The sequence below is a fragment of the Geotrypetes seraphini genome, chromosome 19, assembly GCF_902459505.1.
Source record: "Geotrypetes seraphini chromosome 19, aGeoSer1.1, whole genome shotgun sequence".
In the NCBI taxonomy this organism is placed as follows: Eukaryota; Metazoa; Chordata; class Amphibia; order Gymnophiona; family Dermophiidae; genus Geotrypetes; species Geotrypetes seraphini.
In genome coordinates this window covers 12913950-12931772 of record NC_047102.1, presented here as the reverse complement: position 1 = coordinate 12931772, position 17823 = coordinate 12913950, and the positions used below count along the sequence as shown (strand labels likewise).

General features: G+C 42.5%; 1 protein-coding gene across 4 annotated transcripts in view; it reads left to right on the top strand.

Annotated features, from left to right (window-relative positions):
* The window catches only part of AMBRA1 (autophagy and beclin 1 regulator 1), a 158214-nt gene that overhangs the window by 10514 nt on the left and 129877 nt on the right, over window positions 1–17823 (top strand). For all 4 annotated transcript variants that reach the window (XM_033928441.1, XM_033928440.1, XM_033928438.1 and 1 more), the window contains exons 2-6: window positions 5216–5453; window positions 7487–7545; window positions 15685–15868; window positions 16280–16452; window positions 16543–16609. In XM_033928441.1, the coding sequence (XP_033784332.1) occupies window positions 5319–5453; window positions 7487–7545; window positions 15685–15868; window positions 16280–16452; window positions 16543–16609 (618 nt within the window). In that variant the 5' untranslated portion in view covers window positions 5216–5318. The remainder of the gene's footprint in view (window positions 1–5215; window positions 5454–7486; window positions 7546–15684; window positions 15869–16279; window positions 16453–16542; window positions 16610–17823) is intronic.

Genomic DNA, 17823 nt, shown 5'->3' with positions numbered 1-17823 from the left:
TCATTCCACCAATGCCTAAGCTCCGTCCTCATCTGCACAAGCCTCAAACCCTTTAAAATCCTAAGTAGCAACATTCTAGAGCTCAGATTGTGATGTCATAATGCCTCATTCCACCAATGCCTAAGCTCCGTCCTCATCTGCACAAGCCTCAAACCCTTTAAAATCCTAAGTAGCAACATTCTAGAGCTCAGATTGTGATGTCATAATGCCTCATTACACCAATGCCTAAGCTCCGTCCTCATCTGCACAAGCCTCAAACACTTTAAAATCGTAAGTGTTCGAGGCTTGTGCGTTTAAGGCACAGCCTACAGGAATGGGACAGGGACAGCGAGAAAACTTGCGAGGATGGGATGGGAAAATTGAGTTCCTGCGGGGATGGGGATGGGTCATTCTCTACGAAAGGTACCTCTCCATAACATTTAAAATTGTCAGATTTGACCACACCTAATATATGGTCGCTATTCTCTGGTGTGACTGTGTCCATACATCTGTTTATTGTCTTGTCCAGGAGTGGGGAACGAGGGCTGCAATCCAGTCGGGCTTTCAGGATTTCCCCCAATGAATATGTGTGAGATCTATTTGCATACAATGGAGGCAGTGCATGCAAATAGCTCTCTAATTAGAAAACGAAGAATGTAAATTAAGAACTAAGGCAGGTGTTGGACAGATTTGCATGGTCAGGGTCCCATACATGGTGATTCGATTTAGAATGGGCCGGGGAGGGCATCAATGGGAACTCCACTAACTTGGAACATGAGGATGTTACTGGGGTAGATATCCTGCAAACAACGGGATGGTTGAATAGGCTGGAGTGAGCTTGGATGGCAACTTTAGCATTTGAAACCTAGGATAATACCAGGTGGATTTTACAGTCTATGGCCCAGAAATATCAAAGAAGAGATAAATTAATTTAGTTATGTATTTTTAATGGATATAACTAATGAGCAGACTGGATGGACCAGGTCTTTGTCTGCCGTCATTTACTATGTTTATGTGTGTTCGTTGGGGAAATCCTGAAAACTCAACTTGATTGCGGCCCTCGTCCCACCCCCCCCCCCCCCCCCCCCCCCGGTTCTTGTCTCTGCAATTTTTTTCTGCTGCTTTATAAACAAGTATTAAAAAAATGGTCTTGGGCAGTGTTTCCAGATGCTTTAATTTTGCAAATTTTATTACAGTAATGAACCTCATTTCTAAGGTAAGTATGTGGCGTGTGATCTCAGTCTCTCACATTTATTGCTAATGCTTGCTATAGTACCTGTATCCTGCTTAAGAGCTTCCTTCTGGATTTCATAAGATGGAACATGTAGGCAACTGAGGTGTGCATGAGAATTCCTTTTAATCGAGCCTGTGTTTCATATGTATATATTGCTAGCATTAAACCTCACCCACTATCAGTTAAATATTTCATTGCCTTGCCATCCATTTTTTTTTTTTTTAGTTAAATGATCTGCAGTGCTTTAGAAAATCTGTTCTCCTTGAATGTTTTTCACATTTTGTTGAATCGGTGTGTCAGATTTGCATGCGAATGGCCACCAGGATGGTCTCAGGACTCAAGGATCTCCCTTATGAGGAACGATTGGGTAAGTTGCAGCTGTACTCACTCGAGGAACGCAGAGAGAGGGGAGACATGATCGAGACGTTCAAATATGTCACAGGCCGTATCGAGGTGGAAGAGGATCTCTTTTTCCTTAAAGGACCCACGGCAACAAGAGGGCATCCGTTGAAAATCAGGGATGGGAAATTTCATGGCGACCACCAGAAAATATTTCTTCACCGAAAGGGTGGTTGATCGCTGGAATAATCTTCCACAACAGGTGATTGAGGCAAGCAGCGTGCCAGATTTTAAGAAAAGATAGGATTGGCATGTGGGATCTCTTCATGGAGGTAGTTAGGGGGTGGGCCATTAGTGTGGGCAGACTAGATGGGCCGTGGCCCTTTTCTGTTGTCATGTTCTATGTTTCTATGCCTTTAAATGATGAGTTATTTTCCACCGATTGACACTTATCCAACTAAAATGGAGTCGCTGGATAAGTCTCCACCACCCCGAAGTACCCTTGTCAGCAATTGCAGCTGTGATGCTGTTGCAGTAAGTCTCCACCAACTTTGCTCACCTATGTTCGTGACCGTTGTTCATCAGAAAACTGTTCCGTCGGGATTCCCTGGAATCTTCAAATCATGTCGCAAATTTTGCATGGGACTGGGTTCGCTCACTTTTTGTTTCTTAGCCACTTCATGGTAGCCTTGGCTGTGATATGTGGATCGTTCTTAAGCTAAAAGGTAAATTTCTGTCCCAGTTTCAGCACAGGACAGTGTCTTTTCCTGAAGAATTGCAACGTTGGGTCCCCCCCCACCCCCCTTCATTGTCCCTTTTTATCCTGATGTGACCCAGACCCTGCCGGTGAAAAACATCCCTATAACTTGATGCTGCAACCACTGTACCTCACAGCAGAGATGGTATTTCTCTGGATCATGTGCTGCATTGGATGTGGACCAAATCATAGTGCTTTGCATTCAGACCAAAATCTTCAGTTTAGTTTCATCAGACTACAGATTATTTTTGTCACATGACTTTCATTACCTCCTGAGTGTTTCTTCTTGAATAACACTGGTCAACAACAACAAAAAAAGGTTTTTCTTTGCCACTGGGAACTCAAGAAGTGTTCTTAGTTAATTTAATGACGCCGATTTCAGATCTGTAATTGAAATTCACCTAGCACATCAGATTTCTGAGATACACGTCGCTGATTTTTTTAGACAATTTGCCATATCGGCGCAATATTGCGAGTATGAACTGTGTCCCACCAAACTTGTGTTAAGGAGTTTACTCTGAAAACAAACACGCAGACAATGAAGACATGTTACAGCATAGATTTACGCCTCTCTTAGCTCACACACAAGTGATGTCGGCATGTTCAGAAATGTTTGAGACACTTGCTTTTACGCTTGTACCATACGTTTGTTTCTCTTTGCAAGAACCGACAATAGTCTCCCATCATACTGGGATTGAACTTTTCCCTGCTATCTGCTTTCCGTCACCTTGATATCTTGATTAAATCTATCCCCAGGCTCATCGCTGACATCGCCAAGACAGTGATGAGATCATTAAAATCTTGAGTTAGCGGGTGAGGTGGTTTTTCATCCACTTCAGGTTCATTCAACTCCTCCACAGCAACAGAGGCACGTTCTTCATCTGAATTTTCGGCACATTGTGCTGCAGATGTGGAAGGAGGAATTGGAACTGGATTCTCCGCGCCATGAGGAACGGGTTTAATTGCTGAAGGACAATCGGGATACACAATTTTTTTATTTATTCCTCTCTGTGAATCCAGCTATTTTTCGTCATGCAAAAATAAGTCCGAGTGATGATTTGTTGGTTCACGCCAGACCATGGGTCCAGCAAAAGGCATCTTCTTCCGTTTCCCATTCAGCCGCTGTGTTAATCTGGAATAGCAGACAGTACAGCACACCTGAGGTGCTCACGCTTTATCTTGGTCGCCAACTTTACAGCCAAAATAATGCTTGTATGCGCTTTTGAAGTCTGCTGGACAGATTCTTTCGCTGATCTTGTGCAGTAAATTGTCCGCAGACACAACAGAAATTATCAGGATGGTTAGCACAACCTCGTCTGTTATAATATCTTAGACAAATCGGATCTTTTCCAGATAAGCCCCGCTACTAATGGAAAAAATTGCCAGCGCACGCAACCTTAACCAGTGAAGTTCTCAGCACAATGGCCCCACAACGCGGCGCAATGTGTATAAAGTAAAGTGGGGGAGGGTTCCCCCCCATACCCCCCCCCCCCGTCGGAGCACCCAAAAAAAATTATAAAAAAGAGGATATGAAACTTAACATTATCAAAAAATAGGATAAACTGTCAACCGTTTTTTTAAGGGCTCCGACGGGGGGGTGTGGGGGGGAACCCCCCCACTTTACTTTCTACAGATCGTGCCTCTTTTTTATAATTTTTTTTGGGTGGCGGGGGTTAACTTTTTGGCGGGGCTTATCTGGAAAAGATCCTTGGCCACTGCTGGAAACAGGATACTGGGCTTGATGGACATTGCCTGTCCCAGTATGGCAGTTCTTATGTGAGCCAAGTATAGCATAATGAAGCCATTGTGACATCACTGAGGTGGCTCTTAGGCATTGGTGGAATGAGGCCTTATGACATCACAATCTCAGCTCTGGAATGTTGCTCCTCTTTGGGCTTCTGCCAGGACTTGGGACCCGGGTTGGCCACTGTTGGAAACAGGATACTGGGATTGATGGCCTTCGGTCTGTCCCAGTAAGGCCGTTGTTATGTTCTTATACTGAATTCTGCACTGCATGTGCAGAATTCTGTGTCCCAAGGCGGTGAGGAATTTGGCACAGAAGTAAGAATTCCACTAGGAATAAGTCTGGTTAAGACAACATTGGCTGTATGAACCAATAAGAGCCCATTCTGTGTGAGATCACGTATGACTTTTTCCAATCAAGCTGTTTTTGAAATTTAAGGGAGTTGCTGAGGATCTGTTTAAAGGAGCAACTTAGTAACTTTATCTGTACTTTGACATAGTTCACAATCCACTTAAAGTACAGTCAAACCTTGGTTTGCGAGCATAATTCGTTCCGGAAGCATGCTTGTAATCCAAAGCACTCGTATATCAAAGCGCATTTCCCCATAAGAAATAATGGAAACTCAGACGATTCGTTCCACAACCCCAAAACTTTAATACAAAATACTGCACGTACTTGTATTGCAAGACCTCGCTCATTTATAAGTCACTACACTCTCGCAGCATCAGAGAGAGAAGAACCATTGGCTCGGTTGTGATGATGTGACGCGCGTATACCGTATGTACTCGTATTGCAAGACTTGGCGTGTTTAGAACATTCACTACACTCCCGCAGTGTCAGAGAGAGAAGAGTCATCGGCTCAGTTGTGATGTGTGTATACTGTATGTACTTGTATTGCAAGACATTGTTTGTATATCAAGTTAAAATTTAATAAAATGTTTTGCTTGTCTTGCAAAACACTTGCAAACCAAGTTTCTTGCAATCCAAGGTTTTACTGTGCCGTATTTCTTTCTTGTAAAGTAAAATTTAAGCCATTTCCAGTGTTCTTTGGTGCTGTTTTAGATGTGAAATCTGTTATGTTTAGGAATTATCATGCAATCCTTTCTGGGACTATATATTTGAGGTTTGATTCTGTTTAATTTGCCCCTCTCCCTCTTATCAGATTTCCGTGAGAACGGTTTACCTGTGCCTGCATGCTATCTGCAGGATCTGAATTGCACGTGTCTTCTCTCTGCTGCTTGGAATGACAGTGGCAACTGCTGGCCATGAAGATTGTTCCAGAGAAGAATGCTGTCCGTATCCTGGCTAGCCGGGAGCGTGGCATACAAGCCTTGGGAGCTCAGCGCCTGCTGCAAGCACTGGTTGAGGATAAAACCCGATGGATGAAATGGGAAGGCAAGGTAAGAAAACTGGAAGAGGGATTGGGTTGGCAACCTAAAGAGGCATGGGGCGCATTTTTATGTGTGAATGTCTATGCACTGGTCTAATTAGGCTTCCAGCACAAGCTAATAAGACAAAGACATATGAGAGGTTCATTTTGGTGTGTCTTAACACTCATACCATTCATATAAGATCTTGAGAGAAATGGTGTGGTAGCCGTGTTAGAATTGAAAGAAATAAAGGTCATACCTTTTTTATTGAACTAACTCCCCCCCCCCCCTTTAATGAAGCCGAGTTTTATCACCGACCGTAGCGGTATTAGCTCCGAAGCTCATAGAATAATACCGCCGTGGCTGGTGATTTTAAAAAAAAAAGCCTAACTCGGCTTCGTAAAAGGGGGGGGGAGGGGTTAATGGATTGTTTGATTAGCTTTTGAAGGTGACCATTCTTCCTCAGATCAGAAATAGGCAAATGCTGAGAATTGTGAAACATGAAAGCATTTCATCGACAGTCTGAGGTGAGAGAGATAGACAAGGGGCAAGAGATAAGAAAGAGACAGTCATAAAAATTCATGGCCTGAAATGTGATAGGAAGCCAAGATCTCTACTACTACTCATTACAAGACATATGCAGCGCTGTACATGAAAACACAGAAGAGACAGTCCCTGCTCAAAAGAGCTTAGAATCTAGTCAAGACAAACTGGACAAGAAGGTACATTAATACCCAGTGCTCAGGTGGGGGAATTATAAGGGAAAGATCTTGGAATGGTTTACTCTACTTTTAAGAAAAAATAAGCACAATATGTTTGACAGGATTCCCTTCCAAACCAAGGAATACCCCCATTCCCAGAGTATCCATAAAATCCCAGAAATCTTATGTTTTATTTAGAAAGAAAACTTATAGTAAGTCCAAAAGAATGTAAATCACTCACCAGCTCTGAAAAGTGAAAAAAAAGTTGGAAGTCCCCACTAAGGACATTTCCACCAGTTGAGTCATTTTAAAGTTTATAATGTGTGTTCAGGAATGACCCCGATCTATACTGACAGCAGCGGATAGCCTCTGTTCCACTGAACCCGGACTGAAAAGGGAATTAGCTATTGTTTGGCTATGCTTAACTGTCTTGTTTTTTCTCCAGGAAGTATTATGTACATCCTGCCGAAAATGTTGCTTCTTGGCTACTTCACCATAGCTGTAGACAAATGCCAGCTCCTATGTATTTAGTGCCATTCAGTTGGAGAATAAAGGGAAAGGGGCTGGAGATTTGATTTACCAGCTTTCTGTGGTTGCATTCAAAGCAGTTTGCTTATTTTATACAGGTGCTTATTTTTGTGCAGTTGAAATCTCCACCCAAAGTCAGCATGTTGCCAAAATGCAAAAAGGATGGTATTCACCTTCACTGAATAGGATAAAATCTGAAAAGGACTCCACTATTTTAATGGTTCATAGACAACGGCGCGAAAGACAAAGGCGCGCCCGGACAATTGAGCGCTGCACGGAGGCGTGCGCCGCTCAAAATTACTGTTTTTAGGGGCTCCGATGGGGGGTTTTGTTGGGGAACCCCCCCACTTTACTTAATAGACATCGCGCCAGCGTTATGGGAGGTTTGGGGGGGGTTGTAACCCTCCACATTTTACTGTAAACTTAACTTTTTCCCTAAAAACAGGGAAAAAGTGAAGTTTTCAGTAAAATGTGGGGGGTTACAACCCCCCACACCCCCCACAACACGGCGCAATGTCTATTAAGTAAAGTGGGGGGATCCCCCTCACACCCCCCCCGTCAGAGCCCTAAAAACAGTAATTTTGAGTGGTGTGCGGCTCCGCGCTGCGCTCAATTGTCTGGGCGCGCCTTTGTCCCGGCGCGCTTTTGACCTGACACCATTTTAATTTCCATTTCATCAACCTTGACAGTCTTTCATTGTACTCTGCCTTTTTTTTTTTTCCTTCTTTTAACCAGTGCTGGGCAAATGAATTATAAGGATGTTATTCTAATAATTCAATATGGGTGCTTGGTTATAAATTTAATTGCCAACCTTTTGCTCTTTGCCTTTTTCAGAAGGTAGAGTTGCCTGACAGCCCTCGCTCCACATTTTTGTTGGCATTCAGTCCTGACAGGTAAATTGAATTTCCCTTATTCTTGTATATCAACACAGAATTGTGTTATTGTGAAACCATTGACTACAAGATGTCTGCAAAACAAACAAACAAACCAGGACCCCCCCCCAAATTAGTACTATCACTGACAGGTGTTACTGCAAGATGCTGTCAAAACTGCATGATCCCTGTTTTCAAAATGACATCATTCAGGAAGTGGGCAAGGGAGGAGTCCCATCGGCCAATGAAACGGCCTTGATTGAAACCAGTGGTCCCGAGAAGGATCCAAGTTTCGGTTTGTGAACAACGCCTTCCTCAGGGGACACCGACGCCGAGTCTTCTACGGCACGCTGAGAGATGTCGCGGAACGATCTGCTAATCGAAACGTCAAAACTTGGATCCGTGTCGGGACCATTGATTTTTGAATCGAGACTGTTTTATTGGCCGATAGGACGCCTCCCTTGCCGCTTTTGTTGTGCTGTCTGCGTTTCGAGGCAAGGAGTTTCTTCTTTCTCTTGTTGCTTATCATTCAGATCTGTTTTAGCAAAATGGCATTTAGTGAAGAAGATAAAGATGCAATTAAGCTTTTTGACAAAATAAGGCATATAGTACAAAGTGTTTGCTAATGGAGTTTCCTAATAGAATACCTATTTTCAAAGGGGGGAATTCATCAACAGGCTATAAGCGATTTAGGGGTCCTTTTTACTATATTCTGTGGGCACCTGCGCTAAATCAGTTAGTGCACCTTAGTAAAAGGACCCCTTAGTGTGTGCTAAATGCACCCTAAATTGCTTAGCCCCATTGATAAACCCCCCCCCCCCTAAATGTTTAAATAATTGCAAAGTATTTTTAAAAACTGTAAGGGCTCCTGTTTTTTTTTCCCCAGGCACCATATATCTAGGTTGAGAGGCCTTATTCTGAGGCTATTTTATAAAGACACATAGCTGACTATATGCTTTTATAAAATAAGCGGGATGGGCTGACAAAAATTGTGGCTAGATTGAAACAGACATTTAATACCTGCTTGGGTTGTGCGTTTATTTGAAACATTATTTCTCATGTTGTTTTTTGATGGAGTGAAAAATCGATCCACTTGTACCCGTTCTGTTCCACTCAGGATTTTGTAGACTTCAATCCGATCTTCCCCTCAGTCGTCTCTTTTCTAAGCTGAAGAGCCCTAACCGTTTTAGTCTTTCCTCATCCGAGAGGAGTTCCAGTCGCAGTGAACAGTTCTCAGCCCACTGCTTTAACCATTGGGCGAGTCATCCACTTCTCTCCCTTCCTTCTCCATTTATCATTCTTTATCTTCTCCTGTCTTTCTCCCTATAACTGTCTTTCTTACTGTATATGCCTCATTTTTCCTGTGGGTTTTTTTTTTTTTTTTTTTTAATTATTATCCTTGTCTACCCTCTCTCCATTACCTCTGTCTCTTCCTGTTTCTTTCTTCTGCTAGCTCTGTCTCCTGCATTTTTTCTCATCTCTTTGCATTTCCTTCTTCCTGCATTCATGTGAACTTCTGGCATCACTGTATATATTTGTTCCCTAGTTATGATTCCATTTCATTGTGGATCCTACATCATAGTTTTGTGCAGATACCTGCTGATTCTTTGGGGGGGTTTTTTTGGACATGTTCACAGGGCAGTAGTTTCCTGTTCCGTCTTTTGAAAGTTGCAGGTACTTGTGATGATTACAGAAATAATAATAATTAAAGAAATGGCAGTAAATCTTCTCAATTAACCTTTCTCTAGTGCTTTGGACCTAGCGATGAATTTCTCACAGTGTGCATGCTTTAAAATCCTCTGGTTGTGCATTGTGAAGGAATACCTATTGACCTCATTATCATTCATTTAAATAAACGGTGTGTACCCCCATGTGCACCACACAAGTCAACTTCTGCGCTGAGCCCTTTGTGTATTGTGCACCCACTAATTTTCACATACATGTTGCGGTAACCATGTACTCCTGCTTGTGTTTGCTTTCTGCATCAGCCCCTTGAGGGAACACCTGTGCTAGGTCTGTTTTTGCATCTCTTCTGAACAAGAAATTCCTCAATTCTCTATTACAATAGTGATACCACAAACTAGCCTCAGATGTTCTCTTTCTAAACTAGAAAGAGGATGGTCTTATACCCAATTCAAATCTGGTTCCTTCTCTTCTGGAAGTTGGGGCGTTTTTTTTTTTGGGGGGGGAACCAATCCAGTTGAGGTTTTCCCCACTCTTAATTGCGAGCAGTCAAGGAACTCTTTGACATCCCAACATCATTAATCTTCACGGACTGGATAAGGAGAGAGTGATGTCCTGGTTACAGAATCTGCTTCATAATATCTTGCAAATATTTCTAGGAGAAATTCCAGAAAGTCTTATGATTTTATGTAGGAAGCGGTTTACTGTCTCTGACCCTAGACCCCTTTTTCCTGTCTCGCACAAAACTGCTTGTGTACCTTCTACATCTGTTTTCAATTTCAAATGGATGCTGTGGTGAAAAGGGAATATTTCAGTTTATGGTTGATGAAGCAGATAAGACCTTTCCTTTGCCAAATTTGCCGCAAGTGGTACAAGCCATTATTTTGTGCTGTATTGGTTACTGTAATATTATCAAGCTGAGTCTTTTTACTGTTTAGACCAATGTTTTTCAACTGGGTCCTGGAGTACCCCCTTGCCAGTCAGATTTTCAGGATATCCACAATGAATATGTATAAACTTGATTTGCGTACACCGCCTCAATTATATGCAAATTTCTTTCATGCAAATTCATGGTGGATATTCTGAAAACCTGAGTGGCAAGGGGGTACTCCAGGACCCAGTTGAGAAACCCTGTGACTTAGTCCCAGCAGCAGACATCGGCATAGGGCCTGTGAATCAGTGATCATTCCCAAGCCCTGCCTTATTCTCCTGTTAGACATAAGCCCATTTTGAGTAGTAAGGTCTGTGAGTGCCTGACAGAGATGGAGCCCTGTTCTTCTGTTGCTGCTGTCTTTATGCTTTGGTTAAGGGGAGGAAGGAGAGTGGAAGTCTGCCATTTTGTTTTCCTTTTCATCTAGAGCCACGTTAAGAGTTTGGGAAGCACTGGCTTAGACTTCAATTAGTGTAAGACAGTGCTGCTAGGCTAATTCCAGGCTCAAGCAGATGGGAGCATATATCCATGTTGTTGGCTAATCTTCACTTGTTACTGCAGAAACAAAATATTTTTAAACTTCTTGCTCTTTGTTACAAGGTATTGGGCCAAAATGTCTTTTGGAATATTTCAAGAGATATGAGCATTCAAGGCTCTGGCAATAGCACACAAAATAATTTATGCCACCACCCCCTCCTACATAAAATCCAAGCTACCCATCTACATCCGCTCAGAAACGAAGATACGCCTATGCATTCCCCCCGGAAGGTCCCTCCTCTCAGAAACAGCCCACAAATGCTCCTACAGCCACTTCATTCCCCAACTCTGGAACCAACTCAGACTACAGAACTCACTAATGACATTCCGGAAAATGGTAAAGACCCTCCTCTTCAACTAAAGGTCACCCTCAGTCTACACCCAACCCCTTAAACCCCACCTCTACCCTCCTTTTTCTCCATTCTAATCTTCTGCCTAAATTTCTGTATAGTCCACTCTCAGTGAACTACAGTGGTGCCTCGCATAACGAACGCCTCGCACAACGAACGCTGCACACAACGAACTTCATGTCTTGATTCACACAACGAACTTCGTTTCACACAACGAACTTCACACAACGAACTTCGTTTCACACAACGAACTTCGTTTCACACAACGAAGTCGCCCGAGCTGCCGATGTATTGCATCCTTCCGCGCAGGCACTGCAGGCAGTCGTTAGTCACTGCGCTTAACTGCCCTCTCTCACTGTATACAGTCGTCCTTTTAAGATAAACTCAATATTTTTTATATATCATGGCTTCTAAAAAAAGCAGGAAGGTGATTTCTGTTGAAATGAAACGGGAAATAATTAGAAGGAGTGAATGTGGGGTAAAACAGTGTGACCTCGTCAAAGAGTTTGGCCTCAGCAAGACCACCATTTTCACCATTTTGACAAATTTATCTTTTTTTATGTCATCTTAGCATATTTTATGCTGCAGAACGAATTATTTTTTTTAACATGTATTGTTATGGGAAAACGCGTTTCACATAACGAACTTTTCGCATAACAAACTTGCTCCTGGAACGAATTAAGTTCGTTGTGTGAGGCACCACTGTACTTATATTTAAACTACTGTTCTTAATTTGCTGTATAGTCCCTATATTTAAACTGCTGCTCAGTCTCGTATATCCAAGTATTTAAATCTACTGTATAATCTTGTATGTCCAATTCACTCTATTGTGAATGTTTACTTGTAAACCGTTCTGAGCTACTGGGAGGACGGGATAAAAATCTAAATAAATAAATAGAGCCTCACATACTCAGGCTGACATTATGTTGGAAATTCTGCCCCCAGTCTTGAATGCAACCTTGGCCAGAAAATGGCAGCCAAAGAATTATTCTGAACACAGTTCAAAACAGGGTTATTTGAGACACTTGTAAGATGTAAGGGCTCTTAAGCGATATCACTCATAGGTGAGTTTCTTGTTTGCAGAATATTCATTATAAAGCGGAATATAAGACTTAGGGGTCCTTTTATCAAGCTGCGGTAGGGGGGGTCCGCGTTAAACCGCCTGCCGCGCTAGTCGCTAACGCTTCCATTGATGAGGCGTTAGTTTTTGGCTTGCCACAGAGGTTAGCGCGTGATGAAATGTCCACGCTAACCCCGCTAACGCACTTTTATAAAAGGAACCCTTAGTATAAGAACATATTTAGTATGGACAATAGACTAATGGTTTTGAAGGAGGATGTGGATATATTTTTATGGGTTTGTTTTTTAACCTTTGATTCCAAAAAGACCTTAAGCATTCTAACTGGAGTTGATAAAGTCCTTTAAAAAGGTCCCCTCTCAATTATTATTTCTTTTGACTCCACTAATCCTCCTGTAACCAAGCGCACAGTTTTTCTAATTGGCTAGCAGATAACTTTTTTTTTTTTTTTTGCCTAGCCAGGCTGACTTGAGCCTGGAAAGGCATGTCAAGCTTCCTAATGTCAGAGCCATGGCATTTAGTGGCCCACCTAAGGTCAGTTTCGATAGAAGAGCTATGACGATGTGACATGGACCATTATTCACACATTCACAATCTATTGTTTGGAAAGGGCTTCAGGACAAAATAGTAAATTTGATCAGTTTGTCCTATAGAATCGTTTTGAGGGCTCATTTTTATTATTTCCAGGTTGTCTTCATTTAAGAAAAAGGGACTTTGCTGACCTTTTGCCAATCAAAACATGTTTGCTGTTGCCTGTTGACACTCTGTTTTTATATTCTCTTTTGTTGAAGGCAACATCTAACTAGGGATTCATATATATGATGACTATATGATGTTCACATATATGATGAGAAATGATGTCCCATTTGTTCTTAGAGAAAGCAAAGTTCCTTACCTGTAACAAGTGTTCTCTATATGCTAGTCTTCCCAAAACCCAATTGGCTTCTCCTTATAGTCACTATGTAGGGAACTGAAGTATCCCCACATGATCACATCAATGCAGGAAGACCCTCATGTACATGATTCACTATGCTAGAAAGTCCTACCAGCTTGGAGAAGTTTGCTTTTCCTGATTTGGACTCCGTTGCATAACATTACTCTCACATGAGGATTAGTACAGGTAAGCAACTTTGTTTTCAGAGAGTCAGAGGTCCCTCTGGGAGCATCTTCTGAACGATGGAGGCTAGCATAAAAGTAGAATGATTCAGTAGAACCTGCGTTTGACGGTAACCTTCAGCTGCATGCTAGGGGTGACAGAAGTCAAGTTCCTCGAGCTTATTTCCAGTGATTGGTTTCCTGAGCCATACAGAGATGCATTAAGATAGTTAGTTAGTTTCAGAACGACCGGAGAGACCAGACCCTCTGTGACAGTTAGCTGTGCAAAGGCACTGGAAAAAGAGCCCAAAAAGGCCTCGACGACGAAGACAGCAATCTAAATCAGGGGTCCCCAAAGTTCCTCCTTGAGGGCCGAATCCAGTCGGGTTTTCAGGATTTCCCCAATGAATATGCATGAGATCGATGTGCATGCACTGCTTTCAATGCATATTCATGGGAGAAATCCTGAAAGCCCGACTGGATTCGGCCCTCAAGGAGTGACTTTGGGGACCTCTGATCTAAATGAAAGAGTCGTGAGGACAGTCCAAAAAGTACTTTATTGATTACAGCATAAGTCCACTTGTTCAGTATGTGCTGTAATCAATAAAGTGCTTTTTGGACTGTCCGCTGCTGAGTGATTGACATCTTTTCCTCGCGACTCTTTTGTTTGGACATTTAGCTGGGCGGCACTAGGTTCAGAGGGGTGGCAAAAAGAATCTGTCTTCACTGGATGTAGAACTGTTAAGAGCAGAATAAAACAGTGCTGTCCCTGGGATCCCAATCTCACCCCCACCCCCCCTCCTCTGTAACTCACTGCCGTTTCACCAAGCTTTAAATAACACCTGCTTTTTACTCCGCTATTCAACAGAGGTATTGCTGTCTCAATAATAAAACTGAATGGTTTAGCAAGTGACTGCACATTTGTTTTGGGGTTTTATTTTTTGCCTTTGAGCATGCTGAGCCTCAAGAAAAATTCTTTGTTCAGTGTTGTGCTCCACACAACAAAGAAGGAAACAATATGCCAAAAACAATTCGGCAATCAGTATGGGGAGAGTAAAATCTCTCGCCATATAAGACCCGATATGAGGAGGGAGATGCAATGCAATATGAAAATATGAATCAAACTTAGGAGTTCTCAGTACTGGGGAACTGAAATTAGTGATTATTTGTATGAGTTGTCAGCCCGGGGGATACTGTCACAAATTTCAGTTCCCCAGTACTGAGAACTCCTAAGTTTGATTCATATTTTCATATTGCATCACCCTCCTCATATCGGGTCTTATATGGCGAGATATTTTACTCTCCCCATATTGATTGCCGAATTGTTTTAAAAGGGTTTTTGGCAACCTTAGGTTTTTGTTTTTTTTTTTGCTTTTTGCCTTTGAGGAAACAATAAGAACATACAAAACATGTTCCAACCTAGTGATCCCTTTGCTTTTCCGGATTCTGAAAATAGCAATGTCTAAAACCAGGCACGGATTGGGCATTCCAATGGATAGGCAACAAATCTGAGCAAATAGATGTCACCCTCCCAATACTTACCAGTAGTTAGATCTTTCCAAAGTGCTTGTAATGAAGACAGGAGAGTACTGTCCAAGATGTACTTCTACCCATTCTCTGGGGGCCTATAATATTCTATATAATATAGTATTCTTTCCTCATGTTCTCCAATTCATTACATAACTTCTTTCTTCATGCATTCTGTAATTTGCTGACTGTCCAGCCTTCTTTCTATGTGAACCGCCTAGAAGTCATTTTGACTATGGTGGTATAGAAAAATTATTATTATTATTAAAAAGAATATGTCCCAGGAGGCAAAATATTCCACTTCAATTTTCCGTGATATATTATTCTGTCTCTCCATATCCAATCTCCCAAGTAACGAAGAATGCATCTGATTATATCTTTTAATGTCCGGCAAGCCAAAGCCTTTGTTATGCCAAGGACCCATCAACTTGGAAAATGTTACCTTTGATTTATGACTCCCCCAACAGAATATAGATACTAAATTAGAAGTCTTAATGGTGGCATCTGCAAAGGATACAGCCACTGTAAAAATTCCACCATTCGGAAAAGATGTACTGTCCCCTGTAAGAGTCCAGTCCTGTAGAGTTTGCTTTGTGGAATCAAGCTTATGAGTAACATTAATCGAAAAGAGGACATTGCCCACTTCAAAAGGAAATGAGTTGCCCCACTCCCTTCCCTTACATCTTATAAACTGGCTCAAATAATCATGTTTTAAGCCATTTCCAAAATCATCCTTATGCTGCTGCAACATTGTCATCAGGCCAAGGGGGACAGAAGTTCTAACAAAGTGTCAGCCTGAGTGTTTAAGGTTCTAATTGCAGCTCATTGAAATAAGCCGATTCTCTCTTGGTGTACTGTACTCTTATCTCTCCCAACTCCCTCCCTCCTTTTACCCCACATTCCCTCCCTTTTTCTCCTTGCATTCTCTTCTTCGGCCTCAAACTCTTCTTTTCTCTCAGGACTCTTCTGGCCTCCACCCATGTGAATCACAACATCTACATCACAGAAGTGAAGACGGGAAGATGTGTCCATTCTTTGGTGGGGCATCGTCGTACACCCTGGTGTGTAACCTTTCATCCTACCATCCCAGGGCTCATTGCCTCTGGGTGCTTGGATGGAGAAGTTCGAATCTGGGATTTACATGTGAGTCCCAATCTTTGTTGCATTTCTCATTGATTTTTACTTTAGTTCTTTTATAACATGCTTTGGACTCTGTACAATACATAGTTTGTTTTTGGGGGGAAGGGTAATCTCACAAATTTAATAAATTCTTAGACTGGAAGTTGTATTTTGTTCCAGTTTACATAAATGATGAAATAGTCTACAGAAAAGAAATGGGTTCTGGCCTATGCAGATAAAGAAAATAGTTAGAACTCCTAAAAGGAAATGTCTCAGTTCTTCATAGCTAATGGATGCTATGGTTCACAGACAATTTGGGGAATTTTGTAGAGGGGAATCTCAGAAGCATGACATCCGTATATTGACCGTACAAGCTGAATACTGAAGTCTTACAGCATACTCCATTTACCCCTTGAAAATGTATTTCTGTCCCAGGGGGGTAGTGAGAGCTGGTTTACTGATAGCAACAATGCCATCGCATCCCTGGCTTTTCACCCTACGGCGCAACTTCTGCTGATTGCTACTGCCAATGAGATCCATTTCTGGGATTGGAGCCGTCGAGAACCTTTCGCTGTGGTGAAGACAGCAAGCGAGATGGAGCGAGTCCGGTAAGTGTTTTTAAGAGACCTTGCGTAGGCTGCCTTCCTATTCGTGTGCCTACAAACATGACCTCTTCTTACTTTGTTTTGCTGCTACAGGTTGGTGCGGTTTGATCCCCTAGGACACTATTTGCTTACAGCTATTGTTAATCCTTCCAGTCAGCAGGTAAGTCTTGATCTGGGCGTCGGGGATTGCCCTATGGTTGGCATGAAGCAATGATAGGTATGATCCAGGATGGAACTTCAGAGTTTAGGAGTGGGGTCAGGTGATGATAAAAACCAGACTGGGATAGTGAGGAAATGGACGCTCACTTAGTGAAGTAGCAAGAGTAGGAGGCGCCTGGGATGGTGGTGCTCCTCCCTTCCCATCCCCGCACCTCTTTAAATCTTTGTTAGCGCGAGCAGCTTCTCCAGCCTTCTGCTGGTGTTGGCTTTCCCTCTGATGTCACTTCCTGGCTCCTCGACCCAGAAGTGATTTCAGAGGGAGCCAGGCTGCTGAGATTTGAAAAGAGGTACGTGGGGTGGGGGTGGGGGGTGGAGAGGTGACGGCACCCCCCCCACCAAGACAGTGCCCACCTCTCCTTACTATGCCGCTGATCATCGGAAGTCGTGCAGCAATTAGTAAATTAAAACGACTTTAAACTAGATTTTTGAAAATATCCCATCTGACTGTTTTGATTTCTGTTCCTCTGTTTTTTTCTTAGATATATTTTTTTTTTGTTACATATTATGCATGTAACTATAAAAGTAGTTATATTTTAGGTCTTTATGTAATGCCATGTATCAGTGTGATGTCTGTATCTATCTATAATATGTAAAGCGCTTTGATTGTAACCACCAAAAGATGGTGTATTAAGTCTTGTCCCCGTTCCCTTTAAAGGGGAACTGTCGTATCAGGAATGGAGTCCAAGCTCTGACATACGGAGACCTGGGCCTGATTCCCAGCTCAGGTCTTCCTTTCCTTGGTTGGCTAGGGTGTGAATGCTGCAGAGGCCGTGTTTATGTCAACACCTAATGGCTGAATTTAGGGAGGGACCCCAATGTATGACTCCTTACTGAGGACCGTCTCGGCAATGACTGGACTAAAGTAAATTGGGAGGAGAGATAAAACGGAGGGAAAAAATATCCCTGGTCCTGATCCTGTTTGAGCTTAGACGCAGAAGAAATTTGATTTAAAAATCTTAAAACTAGAAACCCTAATGAACAGAGGGCCAGCTTGGTGGTTCTGTGTAGAGAATGACACGGGGACAAATTTTTCCCTGTCCCATCCCTGCGAGCTCTTTTCCTGTTCCTGCCCCATTCCTGCAATCTCCGTCCTCATCTGCAGAAGCCTCAAACACTTTAAAATCCTAAGTAGTAACATTCTAGAGCTCATATTGT